Consider the following 25,984-nt stretch of genomic DNA (forward strand, 5'->3'; position numbering starts at 1 on the left):
CTGATGCTTTTGACGATCCTATTTTTATGGATATAACAGCTTTTAAACCAGAACCCGAGTTTACATCAGTGTTTCTATCAATCAAGAGTACAGATCTTGCGCCAAGGTGTCACGCAACGTGAAACGCACTGACAGAATTGTTTTATTTGATGTCGATATTGTGGTAAAAAACAAATCGACAGAGGTTTAGCGTGGTTTGCACTCTTATCGACAACGACATTCGTCATCTTTGAATGAGACTTTTTGTATCATAGAACCAAACTAATGATGTATTTCGCACAAACCATCCCTCATTGAGCTAAACGTAAAGTAATTTAATAACATTTTATTCAATTGGTGAGTCCGGACAGAAGACATTTCCATCAAAGCGTTTCCTGGCTCGTGGTGGACAGGTAGAGGAAGGAGTGACAGTTACAAGTTATCCTTCAACCTATTACTGTAAACCAGTTTAACAAATTAATTTCATTATTGCGATTGTGGTTAAAGTTGGCGATAAGGATGAAACACTGAACACTAAGACCATTCCTTCAGGTAAAACAAAACATCAATGAAAATTATGCAAATAATGTAAATTATTAATGAAAGATCTAGATAGGCTAACTTTTCGTTTCTGTGTTGACAATTGATAGATCTTTGGATGGATTATATTATAGATCCAAGAATGGTACCTTATTTTTTATTGTGTTCCTTCACCTACATATTTTGTAGCACCCTCGCATATTTCGCTCCTTTCCACACAGATTTTGAATTCTTGTACCATCGCTTGGACCTGATGAAGCCAGATTCGCCATGTGTTCACTTTTCAAGTTATACAGCAAAAGGTTTGTAAAGAAAACAACATTTAAGGCAGATCAAGGGCATCTATGGCCTTCAAACAGGAGAGGTGGTAAGCAAAATGTGCCCTTGGCAGATTTTGCTTTAACGCCTTCTTATCCAATAACATCCAATGGAAGGTCAAAACTCTGTATACTTTACACGTTATGGATGTTTAGAGATTGTTACAAATTATCATAGTGCCTTTTCGAGTGGGCTCCTTTTTAAATGTTCATTCTTTGCTATTGATGTTCAAAAACTTTTTAAACCAGACTTAGTAGTGGTAAAGTTTAGCTCTGAAGCCCTCACAGATCCATATGGATACCTTTGTTTGGATGAATCATTATCTAAGGTGAACGCTTACAAGAGGTTTATGACAAGTACAAGAGCAGCCAATCCCGGATTCAAAGGTGGTATCCGTGATACAGTCATAGCCACCAAGAAGGTAGAAGATATTTGGTTTCGAGAAAAGAAGGAATATACTAAGTATCTTGTATGGAGACTGATGTTGGCACAGCCAATGGTGTGTTTAGAATGACGGCTGGAACTTTGCTGGCCAAATCGTACGATCCAAAGAAAAGACCATGGTAAGTCATTCCTTTCATCCTCATTAATTCTTAAAGGTAACCTCCAGGGCCGGTCAACAGAGCTTTGTCTTTTATCCTCTGAGTAGTCATCATTAGCTAAGAAATAAAGATGTATGATAGTCCAGACTAAATGTCCCACATACCAATCCCAAATCCAACTGTTAATACGTTAAAGCTCTAGTTACTATATGATATGTTACATCAACATTTCATCTTTTGTCATTTTTTGGATACCACACCGCTCTCAGCAACACCGAGTCAGGTGCTCTTTCCAAGCCCTATATAGACGCCTACGGTGCAGGAGTGGTGATAACCGCTGCTCACACTCTCTACTGCGGTGAGAAAAACAGCCAGCATACAACAAGCGATAAGGTTGTTGGAGTTATGGGCGTAGACTTTCCTCTATCATACTTTCAAAAGCAAGTATCTCACGTTTTGTAGACTGCACTTCCATGACATAGCTACAATAGTTTTGTGTCTTTTTGCACCATCCAAAACAGATCATTCTGTTTTTATTCCAACCATAGATATCTCATTTGCCAAAATAACTTACCCTCCCGAGGCTAAAAAAGGTTTTAACCAAGGTTATTTTGTTTCGGTTATTTGTCAATACTAATTACTAAGTTCTTTTATTTCAGACTCCTGACAGATATATATCCAAAGTGCAAGGAAAGCAATTAGGATTGTTTCGTATTGGATATAGCTGGGTTCCAGATCATGCACAGTGATTTCCTACAGCCAGTTATAACAGCTAAAACACTGGAGCATGTCCACATCACCGAGAAAGAAAAAGACATCGCGGAGGATCTGATACAAAAAAGTTACCTGGTGAAGGAGATACACAAAGATAAGATAACTACACAAAGATAAGACAAAAATACAAGTGGTTGAGTTTATATGAGCTAAACATTTTTAATCCATCTTTCCTTAAAATGATACTTATTTTGAATGACTATCATGCATTGAGGTCTCAGGTCAGTTTAATATTCTTTCTCCCATGGAAAAATGAAACTAAATTGAGTTTTCAGCCGATAGACGATACACAAGGAGTATCCTAAATTTCCTTTAATATAAATTCTCTTCTACTAATTTATGATTGGAAATAGCCAGACTTTGTTTCTCTATGCTGGTCACCCCAAATAAAACCCAAGCTAATTATCGGGAAAATTATAAGGAAACCCGAACAAATTGATGAAGTGGAACAATCTTTCAGAGAGCGGCACCGTTAAGACGCCTTACTCACGACATTTCACCGAAAAGAACGGCTGTTAATTGTAGATAGTTTTTTTATATTACTGCAATTCCATTTTTATTTTAGACTTCTGTTTCATACAAAAAGGTATTCTGCGTGTTAGGATACTCCGTGATTCTGCGTCTTAAGATATTCCGCCATTCCGCCGATCCACCGTTCGTCCATCTCATCGTATTGTTTAGGTGCTTGCTCGCTTCGTAAGCTAAGGGGTCCTTTTTTTCCTAAGTCGCTGACTCAAACAGTAAAATGCAGTCTTTTCAAAGTAAAACTCCTCAAAGCTTCAATGATATGCAAATCACATCTTCCTCGATATTTCAGCAAGAAATGGTTTTGATTTAAATTCTATTTCGTCACCGGTCCACGTCACAGGGGAACCACGTGAGATATGCGTGCGCACCTTCGCGTTCAGTTGCTTGTTAACCTTCAAAGCGTTTGGAGCTACGTCGACCACTTTCACTGTTTTATCAAAAATCTTTCCTGGAATATTACGTAAAACAAACTATCTGTACTGGAGTCGTTAGTTGTTATAGAATACAACTAAACTTGGACCTGACTGATTCATCCCGGATCCAGAACTCAGGGTGACTGCGAGTTGATACCATTCTTGAAAATGGCGGGAAAACGCTCATCCGACAATATGAGTCCGCACAATGCTCGACTCACGGCAGAATCGGAAAAGGAAGACGAAGACACACTCCTTCGTGACGATGATGTGAACAACTCAGTTCTAAGGACAATTCCTGTCGCTTCAGCAAAAGCCAACGACTCGTTGGAATCGACACTGTTGAAGCTCAATGACAACATGTTGTCAGTATCTCAGTCAATGAGTTCGATGCAAGAAACCCTTGCTCGATTTGCCGATGGCCAGAGACACTCGAAAAGGCCAAGAGTTGATGTATTATCTGACTCAGACACCGACTCGAATAATGACGCTTCTGAATCAGACAGTGACACACTGCTTAAAAAAGGAGAAAAGACTTACCCGACACGGGAGTCGAAAGATGATTTGCTCGACACCATCGCAAACGATCTGAATGCTGACGAGCAAACCGACCAAGATGTTTCGGACAAGCTCGCCAAACTCGTCAATAAGAGATGGTCGGAGAAACTAACTTCCGATAAACTCTCAGAGAAATTAAAGAAACATTCCCGACCCGGGAACCTTGGGAGCTTAGTTGCTCCACGTGTAAACCCCGAAATATGGGCAAACATGAGCCATACGGCCAAAAGCTTCGATCTCAGAGCAGCCAACACTCAGAACATCGTTTCTAAGGTGGGCACTATTATTGCAAAATGTACAGAAAACTTGCTCAAGGCCCGCGAAACAGATGTGAAGGAAATTGACCTTGATGAAATGGTTAGTTTTCATACGGATGCTTTGGCGTTGTTGGGCCACTCGCAATATGAATTATCACTGAAAAGGCGCGAGGCGATAAGACCTAGCCTCAAGAGAGAATATGCTGCGCTTTGCTCTCCAACTGTCCCAGTTACTTCGCTGCTCTTTGGAGATGACCTTCAACAACAGCTTACAAACATAAAAGCGTCCAATAAAATTTCACAAGTGTCAGTGAATGTAAACAAATCACAAAAGGTTGGCTACAAAAATAATCCTAGCACCAGGGGACAACACAGACCCTCAGACCAGTATTATAAAAGGTCTTTTCATCCCCACAACCAATGGAAAAGTCGTGGCGACAAGTCAAAAAACTTCAAATCCCCCCTCTACAAAAAGAAGGAGGGGGGCAAGAACTAAAGACAAACATTAAGGAGCTGACCAATTTAGGAACCCTACAGGTTAGTAATTTTGAGCTTTATATTGAGAACATCAAACAACGGTTGTTGCGTCAGAATCAGTACTTTAAGGCGGGCAGCATAAGTACATGTTACTCAAGATGGCTGAACTTAACCTCAGACCTTGAGGTCCTTAGCACTGTGCAAGGCCAGCCTATAGAATTTATCTCAACTCCCTTTCAAGACAGGGTCCCACCACAAAAGAAATTTAGTGCAGAGGAAAGCACTATTCTTCAGTCTGAGATTAACAAATTACTTCAGAAGGAAGTTATTGTACCTGCTAGAAATGAGCCAGGGCAGTTCATTTCTACTATATTCTTAAGGCCAAAACCTTATGGGTCACATCGGATGATCCTAAATTTGAAAAAACTTAATGAGTCAGTTCAGTATGAACACTTCAAAATGGATACACTGTGGACGGTGATTCGAATGATGAAACCCAACTGTTATATGGCATCCATTGACATCAAGGATGCATATTATTCAGTCCCCATTGCCGAAACTGATCAGAAATATCTTAAATTTGAGTGGCAGGGAACACTGTACAAGTTCACATGTTTCCCTAATGGGTTGGCATTATGTCCAAGAAAATTTACCAAACTGCTCAAGCCAGTTTACTGTTACCTAAGAAAGAAAGGACACCTTTCTTCTGGCTATATTGATGACTCATACTTGCAGGGCGATGGATACCAGGACTGCCTAGCCAATGTTGTAGATACAATAAAATTATTTGACTCACTGGGTTTCATAATACATCCAGAAAAGTCAGTGTTTATCCCTACACAAATTATACCTTTCTGGGCTTTGTCCTAGACTCTAGGACTATGAAAGTCTACCTCACCCAACAAAAACAACTCAAACTCAAAAATGCCTGCTTTCGTATTATTAAGACCCCAAGGCCAACCATCCGTTTGGTAGCACAGTTGTTGGGATTAATGACCTCCAGCTTTCCTGGGGTAATGTATGGTCCACTGTATTACCGCAGACTGGACATGGCAAAAACCGATGCCCTATCCCAATGTGGGGATTTTGAGGGTAACATGGAACTGACACCCCCTGTTCTGGAAGATATAAATTGGTGGATGAACAATATTCACTTATCATGTTATGTCATTTACCATGGGGAGCCCCACGCTACCTTATACACTGTTGCTTCTACAACCGGATGGGGCTGTGAATTTCAGGGAACCCCCACGGGGGATCATGGAGCTCAATTGAGGCCCAACATCACATTAATTACCTTGAAATGTTGGCTATCAAATTAGGACTTAAATGTTTCGAGGAAAAAGTCAGGCATCAACATATAAAACTTATGGTGGACAATATGCCAACAGTCACAATTCTTAACAATATGGGTACTAGTCACTCCTGGCAGCTCAATGAGCTCAACAAGTAGATATGGACTTGGTGTATTGATCGAGGAATATGGCTGACTGTAGCCCACATCCCAGGAAAAACCAATGTAGTTGCTGATAGAGAATCTAGACAACATCGAAGAGAAATTGAGTGGACCATTAATTCAGAGCTATATGAAGAGGGTATATGTAAGCTGGCAGTAACACCAACCATTGACTTGTTTGCCTCTAGACTCAACTATAGACTTACACCTTACGTGTCCTACAAGCCCGACCCGGGTGCTGTGGCTGTGGACGCGTTTACTTTACAGTGGTCACAATATGTTTTTTATGCTTTCCCCCCCTTTAGTGTGATCACGAGAAACCTTCAGAAGATACAGCAGGATCAAGCGACAGGCTTGCTCGTTGTGCCTTTTTTGGCCAACTCAAACATGGTGGCCACCCCTATCAAGAATGCTAATACAAGCACCTCTAGTACTACCGAAAAGAAAGAACACACTGTACCTTCCTCAGGATCCCAGTGCAGTGCACCCACTACACAATCAGATGTCTCTACTCCTCTGCCACTTGTCCGGCAACATTTGCAGAGTCAGGGAATTTCATCATCAGCTACCGACATTATCATGCAGTCCTGGCGGACCAGCACAAGAGTCCAATACAGCTCTTACATTAAGAAATGGTTGGAATACTGTTGTAAATGGCAAATTAATCCAGTTTCACCACCTGTAGCAAGTGGGCTCAACTTTCTTGCGGAGCTCTATCACAAGGGACTCAGTTATAGTGCGTTAAACACTGCAAGGAGCGCATTGGCCAGTGTCATCGCCTTACAAGGTAACCAGTCCTTTGGTAACCACCCGCTTGTTTCTCGTTTCTTAAAGGGAACATTTACAACAAGACCAGCCCTACCTAAATACAGGGAAGTGTGGGATGTGAACACAGTTCTTGAACATTTAAAAACTTTACATCCTGCAGAGTCTTTATCCCTAAAATTGTTGTCATTAAAACTAGTTATGTTGCTGGCCATATTGTCAGGCCAACGCTGTCAGACCATTCATGCGTTAACTACAAAGGACATGAAAGCCTCAAACGACAGAGTAATGTTTATCGTAAACGATTTGTTAAAAACTACCAAACCCGGTAAAGAATGTACTAAGGTAGAATTTCTGTCCTTCGATGAAGATCCTCGAATCTGTGTGGTGAGGTATCTATCAGAATATCTGAAGAGGACCCAGAACCTGAGGCACGATCACCATAAGTTACTTGTTAGTTATCAGAAACCACACAGGCCAGTTTCCAAGGACACTGTTAGTAGATGGTTGAAGATGGAATTGAAGCTTGCTGGCATCGATACTTCCGCCTTTAGTGCCCACAGCACAAGGGCTGCATCAACCTCAGCTGCAAAAGCCCAGAAACTCTCAATTACCACCATCATGGCTAGTGCTGGGTGGTCATCTGAAAATACCTTCACAAAATATTACAACAAAACAATTTCCAAACCTATAGACAACTTTGGAAAACAACTACTCTATGCTTTGCAAAAATAGACAGTTATCCCCTGCTACACACCCTAAATTCAAACGCTACTTGATTCAAACGGCTGTTAGAGAGTATTACTATTACAGGAATCATTGTTCATGTTCACAACCAGATTGTTCATAACACAATGTGTAAAATTAAATTCTGGTTTGTTGTTGTTATATTTATGGTCGACTTACTCTTACGGTCACATGCTTTCAAGTCTCACGTGGTTCCCCTGTGATGTGGACCGGTGACGAAATAGAATTGAGAAATTAAACGAGACTTACCTGTAAGTTGAAGTTTGATTGAGATTCTATGAGTCACCGGTCTGGAACAGGGGAGTCACGTGCCCACCCTGTCATAACACATATTATAATACATGCTTGTACCAAGGGAATGGGTTATTATTTGCCCACCCTGCTCTTTTTTTTATGTGACCGGTATGTTATTTCTTTGAAGTCTGAACGCGAAGGCGCGCACGCATATCTCACGTGACTCCCCTGTTCCAGACCGGTGACTCATAGAATCTCAATCAAACTTCAACTTACAGGTAAGTCTCGTTTAATTTCTCAATTATGTGTTAGTGGATGCTACTGTGAAATTACTTTAAGGATATGTATCGTCTTTTGTAGTGCCAAGACAATAACTGAATAGATTGTATCTTCGAATCTACATCATTTTTATGTTTAATCGGTAAAATGCTGTCCCTTTTAAGAGAACTTTCGTCAGTCTTAAATCGAGCGAAATCCTGAAATGATTGTGAGATGATTATCGCTTTATGCTTTCCGACGGTGGTTTAACGACAAGAACTGAAAACATAATTTGCCAGGGGCTGTTTGCCTGAAATCACAAAAGGAGAGAACTCAACAGTGCATCGGTATGAATGTCGAACTACTAAGATACTCCGGAAAACCTTAGTAGCACAGGGAAACATCGGGGCAAAATTGGGTCAAGATCTGAATTCTATTGTTACATTCACTCAGAGCAGTCACTCAGTCACTCATCTCGAGGCTTCGCCTCCTATAGGAGGCAATAGGCTCCAAATAAAATAAATAAATAAATAAACGGAAAAAAGAATAAAAATGGTAACACTCTTTTCTCTTTGATAAGGTCCAGGCGTTTTCTTCAGGGGCTCAACGTCATGGCGGTCATACCAGCGAACGAAGATCTGAAACCAAATTCGCTTGTTCATTCGCTCATATTCCTGCTTAAAAAAGTAATGTATCCAGCACTCCGTCACATTTATGTGCATCAGCCTTCTGATTAAAGCATGATTTAGATATGCTACGTCACAGAGTAGAGGCTTTCATCGAGCATGATACGAAATGGAGTTTTTGTCACTACACTCCACAATAGCTTCTTAACAATTGCCTTATGGGAAAAGTGGTTTCTATTCTAGGTATTTTTTTCCTAAAGCAGTGATATTAACTAAAAGAACACGAAGGGTTATCAACACAACAGAAAGTTTACAGTATTTTCCCGTTTTCAGTGGAGTGGATCGGCCGTCATTCGGGGATCGATAATTCTCATCAAGTAGTTTTACTTACACTTGCAATTACAAACACTTGCGTAAGATGACAAGGAAAAATAGAATCAACGTAGTAGCGTACAATCTGCGTAGAATCTCATCGGTACTCTATCCATTACGAAAAAAGTAATGATATAGCTGAAAAAGCATTTTAACAGACAGCTTTCCGCTAGAATGCGAGCAATACACCAGATCCGGTAGACGTGCTTGTGCAACCTATTCGACCTGATCGAATAAGCAAATTGAGTAAACTATTGTCTTCATAGCCACAAAGCGGAAATATTCGGTCAGGTAACCTCACGCATTAAAAAAATGATCCAAAAAATACTATTTTGGAAAGCGTGAAGATTCAATGTAAGCGGTTTCTTTTTAATCACAAGTTCAAACACAACGAGAAGACAGTGCTGAGTACGTGTCGTTGCAAAACATGGCGTCTTTTTCGTTTCTTCGTAAAAATAGAAAGTCGGTCCCTCTAATGCTGTTTTTGATGACGTTTTATCTGCGTTGTACATCAGATTTACTTGATCCAAGTATTTTTAGTCAAACACTAACCAAACTAGCTACAGATGGACTTGGCGTCTCCAATTTGCAGGTAAGCTTAAGTTTCAAAGTTTAGATATAAGTGAAGTCCATTCAGTATTTGTGTACATAAAAAATGTTTTGCACAACTAAAATTCCTGTTAATGGTCATGTCGTACGATATTTTATTGCTTACCAGCAGAAGCAGGAGGAGAATTATGTATCAGTTTTGTTGCTAAATAACTTGAAAATTTAACGGAACTTTTAAGGTCGTAGTTTTTATACAATTTCATGTCATAGCTTCGATGAGCTACACATGACAGGATCATTTAGCGAAGAGTACGTATACAACACCCACGATCACTTACGTATGCCACATATTTCTTTCGCTCCACTCAATAAACACTGGGCTATAAGATATCAAATACCTACAAGTACGTAATAGTGTAAAGTTCCATACAACACTCGGTTGAGCTTGAGGAGTAACCCAAGAGTTACGTGGTTATTGAAAATAGTAGTAACAATAAACAATTGGCAATTTGTCCCGTAGTTATAGTGTTCAGGACATAAGTTTTGTTGCCAAGATAGATAGAGTTACAAAGTAATTCTTAACCTGGCGCTCAGAGCCACTTCGTTACGTTACCAATATATAGGAAGGCCGAAACAGTACTGTCTGCAGTTAGTTATATATCTATCTATATATGTATAAAAGCGTACAAACGACTATTGGAATGGGGCAGAATATGCAAATGTGTCACTCACTCAGCTGTAAACAAATCGATATGGCGACGGCAGACCAATTGGTAGCGACCTTCCGAAAACATACGGGAAAGGATTATAACATTTCCGAAGTAATGCTGTGACGTTGAAATTGACCTCGACCTTTCTTCGAAGGAGTTTCGATTTTAATTAAAATACTCGTCGCAGTTTAGCACACGTGTAACCGAGTCAAAGCTCTTTGAAAGACTAAAGGTGTAACTATAATTGAAGACGCTCAATGCAATCGCTTTTCCGCGATCATCTTTCGCCATCATTTGCATTATTGTGGAATATTCCTCGCCGTTCTCGGGTATATTTTGATTTTGACAAAGCGTCCAGGCCACAATCTTTCTTAAATACAATTTCAAGCCTTCATTCACCTCACTGCAAGCTGTCAGTATTTTTATCGTTATATATCGCTTAAATGGGTGACCAGCGAATTTTTATGGGGAAAGCGAAGCGTTGTTTTCGTGACTAGCCGATGGTTTAAGGTGGCTCGTACCGGTTTTCATCTTTTCGATGGTTTGTAACTTGAAAGAATACAACAGAAAGACTGACCAAGGCCAGTTATATTGTCATTGGTAATCCAAAAATAGGTGTCATTTCGTGACTAGCAGTTTCCATGGCAACTCTTTCATAGGCTTATTCAGACGCATTTTTTACCTTGTGGCTTAAATAATTCGAAAACTAACCCGGTGACCCCGTGATTTTTTCCAGTGATTGCTTTTGGCACTTGAAAAGGAAAATGCACAAAGATTTTTAAAAAATTGTACGTAGCGGAATTTCAGAAAATCTAGGAAAAAGGCATTTTTCACACATCGCAAATTTCCTTCCGTAGAATTTTCTATTTTTTTTTCTGATGATTCCTTTCAACGTTATTATCATATTGGAACAATAAAAAGAAGGGGTCACCTAACTTATTTTCATGCAATAGCTTTCGTGAGTTTAGCAATTTCCACGCGTGTTCTCGCGCATTTAAAAATCTGGACTCTATAAGATCGACATTTGCTCATGATCTGTTATAGCTACCACTGACAATTGCGTGTGCTAGCGCGAGCGCCTACGATCTTATGTTTACTGCTAAGAAAATCATTAACAGCTGTCAAAGACAGCCCCCCGGGCTCATCTTGAAAATCCTACACACGACTTCCGCCTATATCATCTTATTTTCCTTTAAGTTTCAAATTCTTCGTCCACTTCAGGTAGATTATCCTTCACTTGTGTTCTTCTTTTTTCGCCGTCGCAAGATTTCATATCGGTTGAATATTTCTTTTAAATGTGAAGTAAAGTAACCTTTGCTTCTCTTAGTTTCTATCTCCTGCATTCACAGTGGCCGCTCAACACATCAAATACACACTCTTAGGTGAACTTCTCACAAAAGTAGAAAAAAATTCTAGCGTCGCCATCTTTGTCTTAAATTTTCGTCTTTCAATCTCGCGCTTCCTTCCCACTTTTCTCTCGCGCGTGACGCAAGAGTTATCTGTTCCCCGGGCGAGGAAACTAGTACGAGGCACCTTAACCTCTCATCTGTTTGGTGGCTACACAAACATTAATTTGTGAAAAGCATTGTGTGTACACCCCTGAACATTAAAAATATATCAAGTCGAAGGAACGGTTTTGGTTCAAGTCCACATTTTTGTCAACAAAATGAAGATATACACATACCGGTTTAAAAGGTGAAGACCACACACAAAAGCTGTCTTTTTTTTTAATACTGAAATCTCGCGCGCGAAATGAGAAGACTATAAGAAGGCTTGAAATGCTATTTGAGAACAATTTTGGCCGCTTTTTTAAAAACCGAATTCAGTGGCCACTTTGTTAAAAACAAAATATGCGAGGAAACGGGCAAGGAATATTCCGAAACAGTGCAAATGATCACAAAGATTTTGAATTCCTGTACCATCGCCTGGACTTGGTGAAGCCCGATTCGCCATGTGTTCACTTTTCAAGATTTGCAGCAAAAGGTTTGTAAATTAAAACAAAATTTAAACCAGTTCATCCATTCTCTTTTCTCTGGAAGGGCATCAAAAGCCTTAAGAAGGAGAGGAGTTTAGGGAATTGAGCCCTTGATATTCAAAAATATCCAATGGAAGGTCAAAACTCTATACTGTATAATCAGTTAAATGTCATGATAAGATTTAGAAAACTGATCTCTAAAGCCACTTTGGTCAAATTGTATAAGGCACTTTCAGTAGTAATCATCGGTGTGGCATTTCTGTAGTGTGCGAAACACCGAGAAACTAGATGCTCTTAATAAAAGAAGTCTTAGGTTCATTTTAAATGATGTTGAATCTACGTATAATACTTTATTGGAAAAAATCAACTGCGTTTCTTTATATAACAGACGTATACACAATATGTTAATTTTACTTTACAAAAGTTTATTTCTAACTAAGAATCCTATCTACACGAGGAATATGCTTACTTTTCGTAATACTACGTATAATTTACGCGGTAACTATATTCTGAAACTCCCTGTTGCTAAGATTACTTCTTATGGCCTTCGCTCTTTTTCTTATCATGCCGTTAAACTATGGAATTCACTACCGGACAATGTTCGAACGTTGAACCTTAATGACCTTAAAAAAGCATTAGCTAGCCTTAAATTAATGTAATTTTAGAACATATTGTAATTGAATTCATATTGTATTTTTAAATATTCAGTAAGTCTATTTATTTCATTTTAGCCGTTAATTATAATACTAGTATAATTATAATACCAGTATAATACTAGTATAATTATAATACCAGTATAATACTAGTATAATTATAATACCAGTATAATACTAGTATAATTACTCCGGTGATTCATAATTAATTCTTAGATGCTCTGTGTTTATTGTGCAGATTTTGTAAGACATAGCCTCCTAAATATTGTAGACCAGCAATCTCTTTTTCCTTTAAAGCTTTTTCAACTTCGTTATCATTTACAGGAGAAAGAGATTCTTTGCAGTAGGCCAGGAGTCGATCAGCAAGTTTAGTTGATAACAATGTTGCTGAATTACTGGACAGACTCGGGAAGTATTTTGTAGCATGTAATGATATGGTCGCGTAATACTTGGAGTAAAACTTCGTTTCCATTCTTCGTAAAGCCATCAAAAATAGTCCATATCTCTTCAAACTCTTTCAATCCTTCGCAAATGTTAAACTGGAATGATGATATTGATGACATTTCATCTCGCATTGCTTTTGTAAACACTTTTCTTTTGCGTATTGTCGTTTTCACGTTGTTCACCAGATCGTTCAAAACATCGCTTGTAAATGCTATTCTTTGCCTTGATTCTTCCTCTTGTACATCTTGTTCGGGATCTTGGTTGTTATGTTTGTGTTTAATAGACGTGTGTCTGCTTAGACCTCGTTTACTTTTACAAACTTTTTGACATATACTACAAGCTATGTCTTGCCTTTGGAACTAGAAGGTAAGAAACATTTAGTTGATTAAACTTGATAAAATCGCTAACAGTTTGAAATCAGTTTATACCAATATTGCTACTATGACTCTTCTTAAAGCTTTAGCGATTCTAAAAGAGTCCGAAAGAAATCTAATTTTTGTTCTGGAGCTCTGGAAACAGATACACAATAGCGAACACTGATCGATCTCAAGCTAACTACACTGAGCCTTTTCTAGCAACAAACCGCGAATAAAATGACTAAATAGGACTAGCTTTTAGCTTTTAACACGCACCTCCTGTACAGCTTCATGAAACTGTTCTTCCAAATTCTCATCTTCTTCTAAATCTGCCATAATAGCATCAAAATCTTCTTCGAATATAAAGTCTTCGATGCCAGACGCCATGTTTGTTTACTGTGACAACGATGGCGATGCACGGTACTCGTGAGGTATCATGACGTAACGGTGCAATTCAACCTAAAATCGTAAACAATAAGCCGGTCCTTTGAAGTTTGCCGGCCTTCCTAACCAGTCCCCTCGATTAACTATGGGTGATTATAGAAATTCTCGCGCTCTTATTGGCCGAGAATGGCATCATATTCCGCTATAATCACCTCTGGCGAGGTGATTATAGTAACAAAATGGCCGCCTCGCGCTTTGTCGATGTGTCTGAAGAGGAAATTGATTTAATGAAAGAAAATGCCCTTCCGAGGAATACCAAGCACGCCACAAAGTTTGGAATGACACTCTTCAAAGGTAAGGTGTGAAAATTGTGCTAAAAGTTACAAAGAAACCATTTAAATTCCCGTGAAAATTTTTCTTATGTCGACATGCATTAATAAATAAAAACAATTATATTAATTGTCGCAACACTTTATTTGCTTGAAAGAATGGTTTCAACAACAAACCGAATTTACCACTGACTTTGAGGCGATGGAGGTCAACGAGATGAATAATGTTTGCCAAGATTTTACGTCTCAGTCAGGAGGAAAGACACGGACTCTGTTGTCCGTGCGAGCGGCTCTCGCTCAGTTGTTCACTGACGCGTGCCAATGACGAATAAAATTTAACATTCCTTTGCTCATTTCAATAATCACCTGGGTAATTATACGAAAACAATTATTCGCCTCAGGCTCGTGAATATTGGTGAATATTCCCCTCGACTTCGTCTCGGGGAATGTTCACCAATATTCACGAGCCTTCAGCGAATAATTCTTAAATATTGCACAAGATTGTATTTGATAATGTCATTGTATATTATATTATGTCGATTTCTTTTGTTACTTGTTATTTTTCCCTCGGAAAAATTAGTTTTTACAAGCTACTCTTAAATTCGAGAAAAATAAAGTTTATGTATGTATGTATGTATACGCGTAAGACGTTATGGATGTTAAAATATTGTTACAACATTACCATAGGGGGCTTACTTGAAAATTGCATGGGCGAGAGGGCCCCTTTTCAAAAATGTTTATTCATTTATTCCTGTTCAATAACTATGTAAACTAGATTCAACAGTGGTAAAGTTCAGCGCAGAAGCCTTCACAGATCCATGTAAATACCTTGGATTGGATGAATCAGTACCTAAGGTGAACGCTTACAAGAGGTTTATGACAAGTGCAATTGCAACCAACCCCGGATTCAAAGGTGGCATTCGTGATACAGTCATAGCCACCAAGAAGGTAGAAGATATTTGGTTTCGAGAAAAGACGGAATATACTAAGTATCTTGTATAGAGATATGTTGGCACAGCCAATGGTGTGTTCAGAATGACGCCTGGAACTTTGCTGGCCAAATCATACGATCCAAGGAAAAGACCATGGTAAATAATATATGGTTACAAACTTTACGTAATATCTGTCACCCACTTTAACACATAAAATTAGCTTTAGGGTCAACAAAGCTTTGCCTTTCATCCTGTGAGTAGACATTATTACATGTAGTTCGGAAGCAAACATGTACGATAGCTCAGACCAAATGCCCCTTAATGATACCAATCCCGAATCTTACTGTTAATACGTTTGCGCTTTGGTTACCCCATGATATGTCACATCATCATTTCATCTTTTGTCAATGTTTTAGGTACCACACCGCACTCAGCAACACCGGGTCGGTTGCCCTTTCCACGCCTTATATAGACGCCTTCGGTGCAGGAGTGGTGATAACCGCTGCTCACACTCTCTACCGCGGTGAGACAAACAGTCAGCATTCTACAAGCGATAAGGTTATTGGAGTCATGGGCGCAGATTTTCCTTCATCATACTTTCAAAAGTAAGTATATCACGTTTTGTATACCGCAGTTCCATAACATGCTACAAAGGTTTTAGTGTATTTTACATCGCCCAAAACAGAACGTTTTGAACTTTTATTGTAACCATAGATACTTTAAATGCCAAAGTAACAGGCTAAAGAGTCGTTTTAACCGTGCTTTTCTTGTTCTGGTTTTTGTACATACTTATAACTAGATTCTTTTGTTTCAGACTTCTGACAGATACATACCCAAAGTGCGAGGAGAGCGGCTATGATTGTTTTTTATTGGATAGAGCTGGTTTTTTAATCATGCACAATGACTTCCTACAGCCAGACATAACAGTTAAATCACTGGAGAATGTCCACATCACCCAGAAAGAAAAATATATCGCCGAGGATCTGATTCAAAAAGGTTATCTTGTGAAGAAGGAATGTCGAAATTTGGAGAATATCGAGTTGCAGAGCTTTTACGAGCTAAAGCTGCCATTTCAAGGAGTGAGCACTCTTGAGACTGGACAACGTTGCAAGAAGTATCAGCTATCAGAAGTTGGTGGAAGTGATACATTTTTGGGTAAGAGAAATAGCAACAAATCTCGCAGGTGTCTTAGACTGAATAGCTGCATCCATTTGATGCTGAGAAAGTTTCTTTTGTCTTTTCCTTGGATAGGAATCATATCACGAAACAGCTTGTGTTCATCCAAGACTTGCAGCTGCTCCAGTAACAAAGAATGTTCTAACGTGCAGGGATTAACATGCGAATGCCCTTGCTCCTCACGACTTGAATTTCATTACTGTAGGAATGAATTCCCAGCGAGCAGGTAAGCTTACAATGATGCAAAAAGCTGGTTGTAATGGCTCAGTTCGTATGTAACCTTACCGGCCTTATTTCCTTACAGTATTTCCATTTGTCCCGTGCCAGCTATTGTTGTTCCTTCTGAGCGAGTAAATGATCCTTCAGTGATTGGCTTGGAGAAATGTTTCGACCCACAATGTGACAAGAAGACTAATTCGGAGTCATGTGACGGAATAGTGGGCTGCTATTGGTGTGTTAGAGATAAGTTCGACACTCCTCTTTCCAAGAAATATTGCGAAGATATCAATACCTGCTATGGTGGCAAGCAAGGTAGATCTTGAAAGTGTTTGTTTTGTAGAGTTGCACTTTTTGTCTGTAGTGTGCATTAAATAATGTGGTGTATTGCTCATTCTGTAGGCACAAGAGCCCCAGGAAGCAATGATATTCCAACCAACACCTTCAATCTGGAAGATAACAATAAGGGTGGTCTCTCGACTGCGGAGTTTGTTGGTATTCTTCTTAGGTCGTTAGTTGCTGTTTATGCTCTCGTTAACATCGGTACATGGCTTTATAAATCGTACAAAAGAGGATTTTTTCACTTTGTGTGAAGGTTTCGGTAGCATTTGAAAGAACTGCATCACGGATGTGCAGGCCAGCTTATATAAGTTTACTTGATTTTGGATGGAGTGATCCTGCTGTCTCGTTTCTAGGGGCCATGATAATATTACTACATTTTTAAGTACCAGTTCTTCAGTCCCTACACGTCCTTTCACTAATGACCAGGCCTCGGTTGTTCGAAGGATGGATAACGCTATACACTGGATAAATCTCTATCCGGTGGATAGCGCAGTACGTTTTGGTAAAACTTATCCGCTGGCTAGCGATTTATCCGTTGGAGAGCTTTATCCGCCCCCTTGAACAACCAGAGCCAGTTCGCTTACGTCTTCGCTCGTTTTGCCAGCTTCTTATGGCAGTTTATTAACGTCTCATCGGTTGTTCCCGAGACGTATTAGCAAAATGTTTAATGATTCCATTAAGAAGTACTCGGTAATGAGTCATTTTACCAGAAGGGGTCCGGTAAACGAAAAGATGGTCTGATCGAACATAAAGAAGTCTGGCCTCTAGTATTTTTGCCCAGATCCTGCTCTAAATCTAATGCGGTGATCAATATTATTTAGTTAACAAATTTTAGTCAAAGCTTATCGAATGAACGTTTTCGAGACAAAAACTACTATCAGAGAATGTTTAGAAATACATTTGATAATAAAAATTAACGGTAAAAAACTACGACGTTTCGAAGTCTGCATGACCTCATTATCAAGTAAAATGTTAAAACTGATGTAAAATTGTAGCTCAGAGATTATATACAAATAAAATGTGATAACTTCATTAGAATAATGAAGAATAACAATGAACGCTCATTATTCTAATGAAGTTATCACATTTTATTTGTATATAATCTCTGAGCTACAATTTTACATCAGTTTTAACATTTTACTTGATAATGAGGTCATGCAGACTTCGAAACGTCGTAGTTTTTTACCGTTAATTTTTATTATCAAAAACTACTATGATCTATAAAATATACTCTTGGCATTCCTTTAATTACAAAGTTCTCCATCTTTTGTCATTGTGGGTGGAAAAATTTCCCAACAGTACTCGTCGACAAAGTCGCCTCCAATATCTATACTAGCTCACATATCAAGTACAACTTGATTCAAATATAGAAATAAGAGCTAACCACAAATTCAAGGAACTGTTTCAGGTGAAGAAAAGAATAGGGGGTATTTCCTTTTGTAGCACTTTGAAAGTAACTATTCTCGAAGTTCAAATGATGCCTGAAAATACAGACAAATCTAGCTTTTGAAAACCACGTTCTCGCCGACCATCAGCAGAATAAATAAAATCTGCTAGAATTAGAAAATTTGATATCACTGAGTGACCAACATAATGTATACAACAGATATAACAGTAATATTGATCGATTACCAAGACTGAGCAACAAAGTCGCCAACTGGAACTACACAAAGTTAAGATAAAAATGCAAGTGGTTGAAATTATAAAATGTGTACTTTCCTAGTCCATGTTTCCCTAAAGTGATATTTGTTGTTAATGAATTTCTTTGCTTAAGGTATCAGTTTAGTTTAATATCCTTTCTACGTTGGAAAAATGAAACTAAATTGAGTTTCCAGCCGAAAATATAACGGTACAAAAGGTGCATTCCAAATTTCCTTTACTCGAAATTTTCTTCCATGCCAGTAACTTATCGTTGGAATTAGCCAGGCGTTATTTTATCACGAAATTTGTGTGTCTCTACTGAAACGGGACCGAAGCTCTGCGTGACGTCTCACTAGTTTGCTGACGAAATTGACGAGAGATAAAATAATGACTGCCAATGTGGAATAAATTGGCCACAATAGTGACGCTTTCATTTCAGTCGACAGCAAGAACATTGATATAATAATTCTCACGCAATCTCTTTGGCAAAGATGGGATTAAATATCAGCAAAGGGCTAAGTACGTATAAAAAGGCAACGAAAGCCTGAAGAGAAGGCCGCAGCATGAAATTTCGTTTCGCACCGGTGTGAAGGTTTCTTTACAGTATATTATTACCCTGGTTTCCTGCTATGGTTTCAAAACGCCTTTGGAGTGTTCAAAATAGTCACAAAATTAACATGCCCTGCGTAATGCCTCCATTCAGATGCAACTTGAAATGAATAAGTACAGTAGCTTCACAGTATGACTTGATAAATATTGTGGACCCTCTTGAAAGGACCCTCCTCACACGAGGAAGTCAGAATTTCAAAATGGTTTCTGCTTACAGCGCTCGCGGTCTAAATAGAAATAAAAGTGCGCTGACTCTCCTAGTATCCATATTTCTCTAAGCCCAAGCCTATTCAAGTCAACTAATCGAACCCGCTTTCATAGGGCAAAAGCTACGGACCTTCGCGAAGGAGGTTCTCGGCGTTGACGAGGTGCAGGAATACGTAAGAAGGGTAGTCGTTGAACGAAAAACTACTTTCATTAAACGAATAACATTACGGGAGAACAAGAATCTTGAGTAAGCCAATATCAGACACTAGAAAAGGTTCTAACCGAGCTGAAGTTAGTGAAGTTCTTGTGAATTTCTACGTCGATGAAGTGATTCGTCCAAAATCCCTTTTAATTTCGTATCTCGCCAAGTACACGTGCACGTAAGGCTTGTCAGATTCAACTCGTACAGTGTGCAACCACTGACGATTCTGTGTTTGCTAATGTAAACTGTTCATATCAATCCGACAGTAGAACAAAAACAAACAAAACAAACCCGAACGCCGAAGGCCTTATTATGCTAAGTTATGAAATATATTTATGACATATTTACAATAAAAATCTGCGATAAAATATTGGAAAAGATTACACGATGTTTCGACGTTTCCAGAACGACATTATCAAGTGAGAATGGAATAATAAAACTAAGATATATGTAGACGAGAAAATGAATAAATTAAGAGTCATTGAGAATCAAACAAAGAGCTCAGCCTTAGTCGCTCTTGGTGTTTAAATTAGGTCTTATTGTTGTTATGTACAACATTTCGTTGACCAGGCAATCCCCATTTCGTGCTGCATTTTTTAAGCACCCGAAATTGCCTCTCATTGAGTAAGTTAACGTTCCCATGAGCATCTTTCAGATGATGACCAATGGAAGAATATCGATGATCAGCAATGCGTTGAAATAGATGGTGTGTCGTATATCCGACATAATGTGAATTAGTTATTTAGTCAGAGCAAGTTTGTAACTCAAGCTAAAAAAATTCAGATACTTTCTTGACAGTAAATATATATTATTGCTTTTTGGACTACTTTCAATTTTTCATCTCTTTAAGCATACATTACGAAAAAAATAGCACTTTTACCAGCACAATCAATAAAGGCGTACTTCTGTCGGTAGCAAAAGCCTTTTTGGGGTCTGGTAGCGCGGGACTGGCTCTAAATGCGCCCAAATAAACGCCCTTTAAGATGATGTCTTTCCTATAGCGATTTGTGAAAAAAAAATTTTCAGAGTTTTCAAAATTTTTACTTTCCACTCGGCTGTGAGGGCTGAAAGCCATTGAAAACACTTTATAAATGAATATAGTTTGCCTCAGTACCGCACCTCAAGATTCAGTTGCGCACCGCATCAATACCGCACCTCGATTCATTGGCGCACCTCAAGACTCGAGGTTCAAGACTACTTCAAACTTTAAACTTCAAACTTAAACTTTAAACTATAAAGTTAAAACTTCAAACTTCAAACTTCAAACTTAAAACCAAAAACATAGAACTTAAAACATAACCCTTAAGACTCATAACTTGAAACTTACAACACTTAAACCTAAAACTTCAAACTTAAAACTTAAACTTCAAACTTAAACTTAAAACTTAAACTTAAAACTTAAAACTTAAACTTAAAACTTAAACCTTAAAACTTAAACTTGAAACTTAAACTTGAAACTTAAACTTGAAAGTTAAACTTAAAACTTAAACTTAAACTTAAACTTAAAACTTAAACTTAAACTTAAAACTTAAACTTAAAACTTAAACTTAAACCTAAAAGTTAAACTTAAAACTTAAAACTTAAACTCGGAACTTAAACTTAAAACTTAAAATTAAAACTTAACCTTAAAACTTAAACTTAAAACTTAAACTTAAAACTTAAACTTAAAACTTAAACTTAAAACTTAAACTTAAAACTTAAACTTCAAACTTAAACTTCAAACTTAAACAAAAAACTTCAAACTTCAAACCCAAACCTTAACCCAGTTACTCCTAGCGCGAGCTTTGAAAGTTCACGACTAACCGTAATACGGAGGTAATCACCGTTGCTTTCTAGCACGGATTCTGATTTAGTGGCGTTTAGTCATAATCCAACAGATGGTAGCTTCGAACCATTGGCTTTTCAACCAAGTGCAAATGCCAGCGGTGTGAATCTACGATTCCTCTCGTAATGAGCAGAATTACTATTGCAATAACCCCTCATCAGTAGGGTAAAACTAACTTGTATCACGACGGTCTAAACCCAGCTCACGTTCCCTATTGGTGGGTGAACAATCCATCACTTGGCGAATTCTCTCGACCAATCGAATTTTTTCATAGTAAGTGTAATGCTAATTGATATATCAATTAGCATTGGACTTACAATTAGTCAAACAAGAATAGAGCGTCTTGCTCGTACGTCTCCAAGTGCTGTGGTGGACAAAAGCCCCCGTTGCACTACCGATAGCCAACTAGAACTTTTCCGGAGATGAATCCTTTGCAGACGACTTAAATAAAGAACGGGGTATTGTAAGTTGTAGAGTAGCCTTGTTGCTACAATCTTCTGAGATTAAGCCTTTGTTCTAAGATTTATTCTGAAAACTCTTTTTTTTTAATACCACAATTTTATTACTACAATTGACGACAAGTTAACATATACTGATCACATTCGGAGTGTCATAAAAAAGGTCTATGCCAAGATTGGTGCCCTTTAAAGACTCAAAAAAACTTATGCCAGTAGATGTCTCCCTATCACTCTATAAGGCTTACATACTTCCTCACCTGGAGTACTGTAGTCCGCTATTGCTTGGAATAAATAAAACACTGAGCTCTAAACTTGAGTCAGTCAATAAGTACGCACTCAAAACTTTGCTTAATCTCGGCAATAATGTTGACTACAATACAATCTTAGCTAAAAGCAACATGAAAACTCTAGAACATAGGCGATTTTATATTTCTTTGGTTTTACTTTTTAAATGTATGAAATAGAACGGTCTGGAATATATTAAAAACTGTTTTCAATTGCGGGAATCTAGATATAGTTTAAGGAATAAAGGTGTAAATCTAGTGCAACCAGGCTATAATAATAGATCGTATCATAATTCCTTTACATATAAAGCTAGTCACCTTTGGAACAGTTTACCGAGAGAAATTAAAACAGCATCTAAGCTTAGCGATTTCTGTAGTAAACTTATGAATTTCGATTTTAGCACTCTAGAACCAATCTGTAAATGTAATACATGTAGTTGACTTTTATTGTACATACACATACATTGTCATTTTTTATTCATATTCATCTACTGCAATATCTTTCACCGAACATAATGTTTAGACCCTTTTAACTATCAATATTAATCACCTACAATTTTACAATTATCATTCATACTCTAAACTTATATATTTTTACCTATAAAGTTTTGAGTACTTCTAATAATATACCTTTAATTATAGTTAATTTATAGTCTACCGTTTGATACATGAGCCTCTGGCTCGGGAAATTGGGCAACCATGCCTCACGTTAGACAATAAACTTTGATTGATTGATTGATTGATTGATTGACCATCATTCGTCTTCATACTCCTTAGCTCCTAGATCACGGGCCCAACGAATAACTTGGAAAACTGTTGACTCAGGATGGGGTTTGGGTTAGCGAGCCCTACCTTGGAGTAGGCTACGGTTAGGGTTTAGGGTTAGGGTTAGGGTTAGGGATACTCCTAGATCTAGGGTGAGGGTTACTCCTTATCTCCTACATCTAGGGTTAGGGTTAGTTACTGCTACTTGATTTGTGTCCCATCTTGTTGCCTGGTATAAAGAGGAGCCTAGAATGAATGTTACGGGAATTCCCCTACGACAAATGCTTACGTTCTCCTTGACTATCCTACTCAGATATTTTTAAAGGTGAGTTAAAGTTATGATTTGTAACTTTCCAAAGATATTAGACCTCAGCTTGACTTGAAGAAATGATAACTGATTTTACAGCGTGGTATCGACATTGATGGTACTTAACACCGACTGTGGGGTTGTGAAGGAATCAATGTTTTCCCCCTCCTATGGTAGATGAACCACGTTTTCACATGTACATATCATTCCCTTCATTTTCTCTCTGAAGTTTTGGCTGGACAGAGCGTAAACAAAAGGGTTGACGGCGGAGTTGAACAAAATCATCGTGTTAGAAATAGCCACAACGACGGGGCTTATTTCGTAGGACGTAAAGCGGAGTAAGCTGTACAATACTTGAACGGAGCCCCAACAGATTGCAAATATTCCACTAACAATCACCAACATCAAGGTGACTCGCTTCCGAACTCTCATCACACCCTAAAATTTGAAAAGTATAAGGTCCAAAATTAGAAAAAAAAAGACAAAACTTTGATATGCAAGCAATAATACCACGCAAAACTTACAACTGCATTTTAAAACCCATCTTATGGAAAGCCCAAATTTTTTTAGCAAAAATAAAACGCATCATAAAAATAAGTTATTTTTAAAGTTTAGAACAACCCTTTAAATGTAAGGCCAGAGATGAAAAACATATTTCTCCTGATACACTCCCGTTCAATATTAGTTTATCGACCTATTTTAAGTATGGTGATTTGATATTACGCGAGAAATTACACCTTCTCTTCGTTATGGTAGTCGATCAAAACATTCTACATGTATGTCATGTGAAAAGAAATTACTTTTTGTTGATTACTGATTTGATTGCCATCGTTGCTTTTGAACCATAAGGTGTGCACCACTCTGGAGTACAACGCGACCATTACAGTAAAGAACCAAATACTACGACATTGACTGCCGAGGTCATAACTTTTGGAATCCACTCTAACCCGGTCCACGTATCCATGCAGATACCGTTGGTTACCTTCATGCGTAAGAACATTGGGCTGACGGACACCAATGAGAAGAGCCAAGATGCAATTATAATGATCTGAAAGGATAAATTGTGAATTTTGCATGCAAAGATCTTCAGAATGGTCATTACCAATGTCAGTTCAAATGTGCGGAGTCTTCTTAATTGCCATTCGAATGTGACGTAATACAACGAACCATCTCCTTGTGCCCAAACAAACTATAAGTTGAGTACGAGGTTTCTTTTTTCCCTTTTCCAAGGACAAACGGTGGTTGTAACAGTTGGATTGCTCAGAAAAATCTTATTAAAACATAACTTTATTACAAATTTGACCTGTAATACTTTTTGGCGATTATATGTCGGTGTTCTTAAGATCTCAACTATGAGATCGACCTACAAGTATGCTATACTTCTGAAACTAAAAGTGATTCTAACCTTAATAGAGATGTATGTGTAAATCTAATTTAAGCAAAGCGTGAAAAAGTTACCGAATGCATCTAATCTCGAATGACAATCTTATTGTTTACCATTTACTGCGTTTAGAAAATTCTGTTACAAACCTTCACTTTACGCTTGGTGAGCTTCCATTTGTCACCATGTGGATACATCACTGTATGATATCGTTCAATGGCGATTGCAAGCAGAGTACAAACTGAGGACACTGCTGACACCCATGATAAGATTCCACCCGTTAACAACTTGCAAAGAACTGTACCAGCTGGACCGTCTGGGTGCTTTACATAGAGGCTCACGATCAGTTTAGGTGTGATGAACAAGGCGAACAATATGTCGGCTGTGGCCAGGTTGAAGATAAAAAAATTTATGGGAATCCTATTGTATTTACCAAGACAAGAAGACAAACAAATCACTCTGATTTCCAAAGGTGTACTGCTTATAAAATTTACCGACTGGATGGAAGTGACTCCACGGATGAAAGATTGGAGCATTGTGGGTTAGAAATAGATTTGATGAATAATTCGATTCGTGCTCGAATGGAAATGCCTATCGGGTTCAGAGGCTCAGGAAATATTTGATCCTACCGTGGCAAAACATTTTTGCATCAAAATTACACAAATATGAAATGGAATTTCAGAAAGAGCGTGTTAAAAGTAAATTTAGATACCTCATATTTCGATGTTTCCTTATAATCGCGCAGACGAGAGAATTTCCAACGATATTCATTATAACGAGCATGGAGAGCAAGGTTGTCACTGCCACACCAGCCATGATGATGGAGAGATGATCTTAAGTTGTTATCCTGGTGGACATTCAGAGTAATAACAATTTCAATACACATGGCTTGACACTGCACAAATATTTGATAAGAAAGGAAAAAATCACGTGCGCATCTTTCCTACTCTGTGGGCAAACAATTTAGCAGGCAGTAACTGCATTTACCCAAGCAGGTTCCCCATGAAAGACGTTCTTGACACGAAATTACATATATTCACCTTAAAAAAAATCCCTCATCATTTTCCCTTAAAAAAATTTCGTCGTCGAAAACAAGTATATTGGCAATATCCCATCCTCGACATGTTTACTTTGACAAAATGATACGCCATATCGTGTAAACAAGGAAATGTAATGTTTGTTAAATTTTTCACATCAATTTCCTTGACAAATGTTGGTCCTCAACAAGCTTTCTTCGGCGATTCTCCTCTGCCTAAAATGTTTTTCCTTTTCTCTAATGCCAACAATGGAAAATCATTAGTTAAAATCTATGAAGAAGAACTTGAGTTGATCCATCATGATGTGGACTATTGTGCGGCATGCTAATTTTTACTGAAACAAATATTTGCAATTTGA

At 38.2% G+C, this 25,984-nt stretch overlaps 1 protein-coding gene and 3 pseudogenes across 2 annotated transcripts; 2 read left to right on the top strand and 2 right to left on the bottom strand.

The window, feature by feature from the left end:
- The window catches only part of LOC111343231 (uncharacterized), a 33,500-nt pseudogene extending 15,834 nt beyond the window's left edge, over positions 1-17,666 (top strand).
- LOC148716616 (uncharacterized) lies at positions 3,117-4,455 on the top strand. The gene has a single exon (XM_088745489.1). The coding sequence runs from the start codon at positions 3,263-3,265 to the stop codon at positions 4,403-4,405; it is 1,143 nt and encodes a 380-aa protein (XP_088601615.1). The 5' UTR covers positions 3,117-3,262; the 3' UTR covers positions 4,406-4,455.
- LOC148716617 (uncharacterized) lies at positions 12,929-14,351 on the bottom strand (annotated as a pseudogene).
- Positions 17,667-21,385: 3,719 nt separating the features above from the next.
- Positions 21,386-25,434, bottom strand: LOC148716618 (pyroglutamylated RF-amide peptide receptor-like; annotated as a pseudogene). The gene is made up of 4 exons (XR_015995494.1): positions 25,302-25,434; positions 24,739-25,009; positions 24,009-24,256; positions 21,386-23,646 (listed from the first exon to the last, which is right to left on the bottom strand). The product of XR_015995494.1 is annotated as a pyroglutamylated RF-amide peptide receptor-like (transcript).
- Positions 25,435-25,984: the final 550 nt, after the last annotated feature.

The sequence above is a fragment of the Stylophora pistillata genome, chromosome 14, assembly GCF_964205215.1.
Source record: "Stylophora pistillata chromosome 14, jaStyPist1.2, whole genome shotgun sequence".
Taxonomy (NCBI): domain Eukaryota; kingdom Metazoa; phylum Cnidaria; class Anthozoa; order Scleractinia; family Pocilloporidae; genus Stylophora; species Stylophora pistillata.

Coding starts and splice junctions, on each gene's coding strand:
- LOC148716616 (XM_088745489.1), top strand. CDS start 3,263: ATGGCGGGAAAACGCTCATCCGACAATATGAGTCCGCACAATGCTCGA.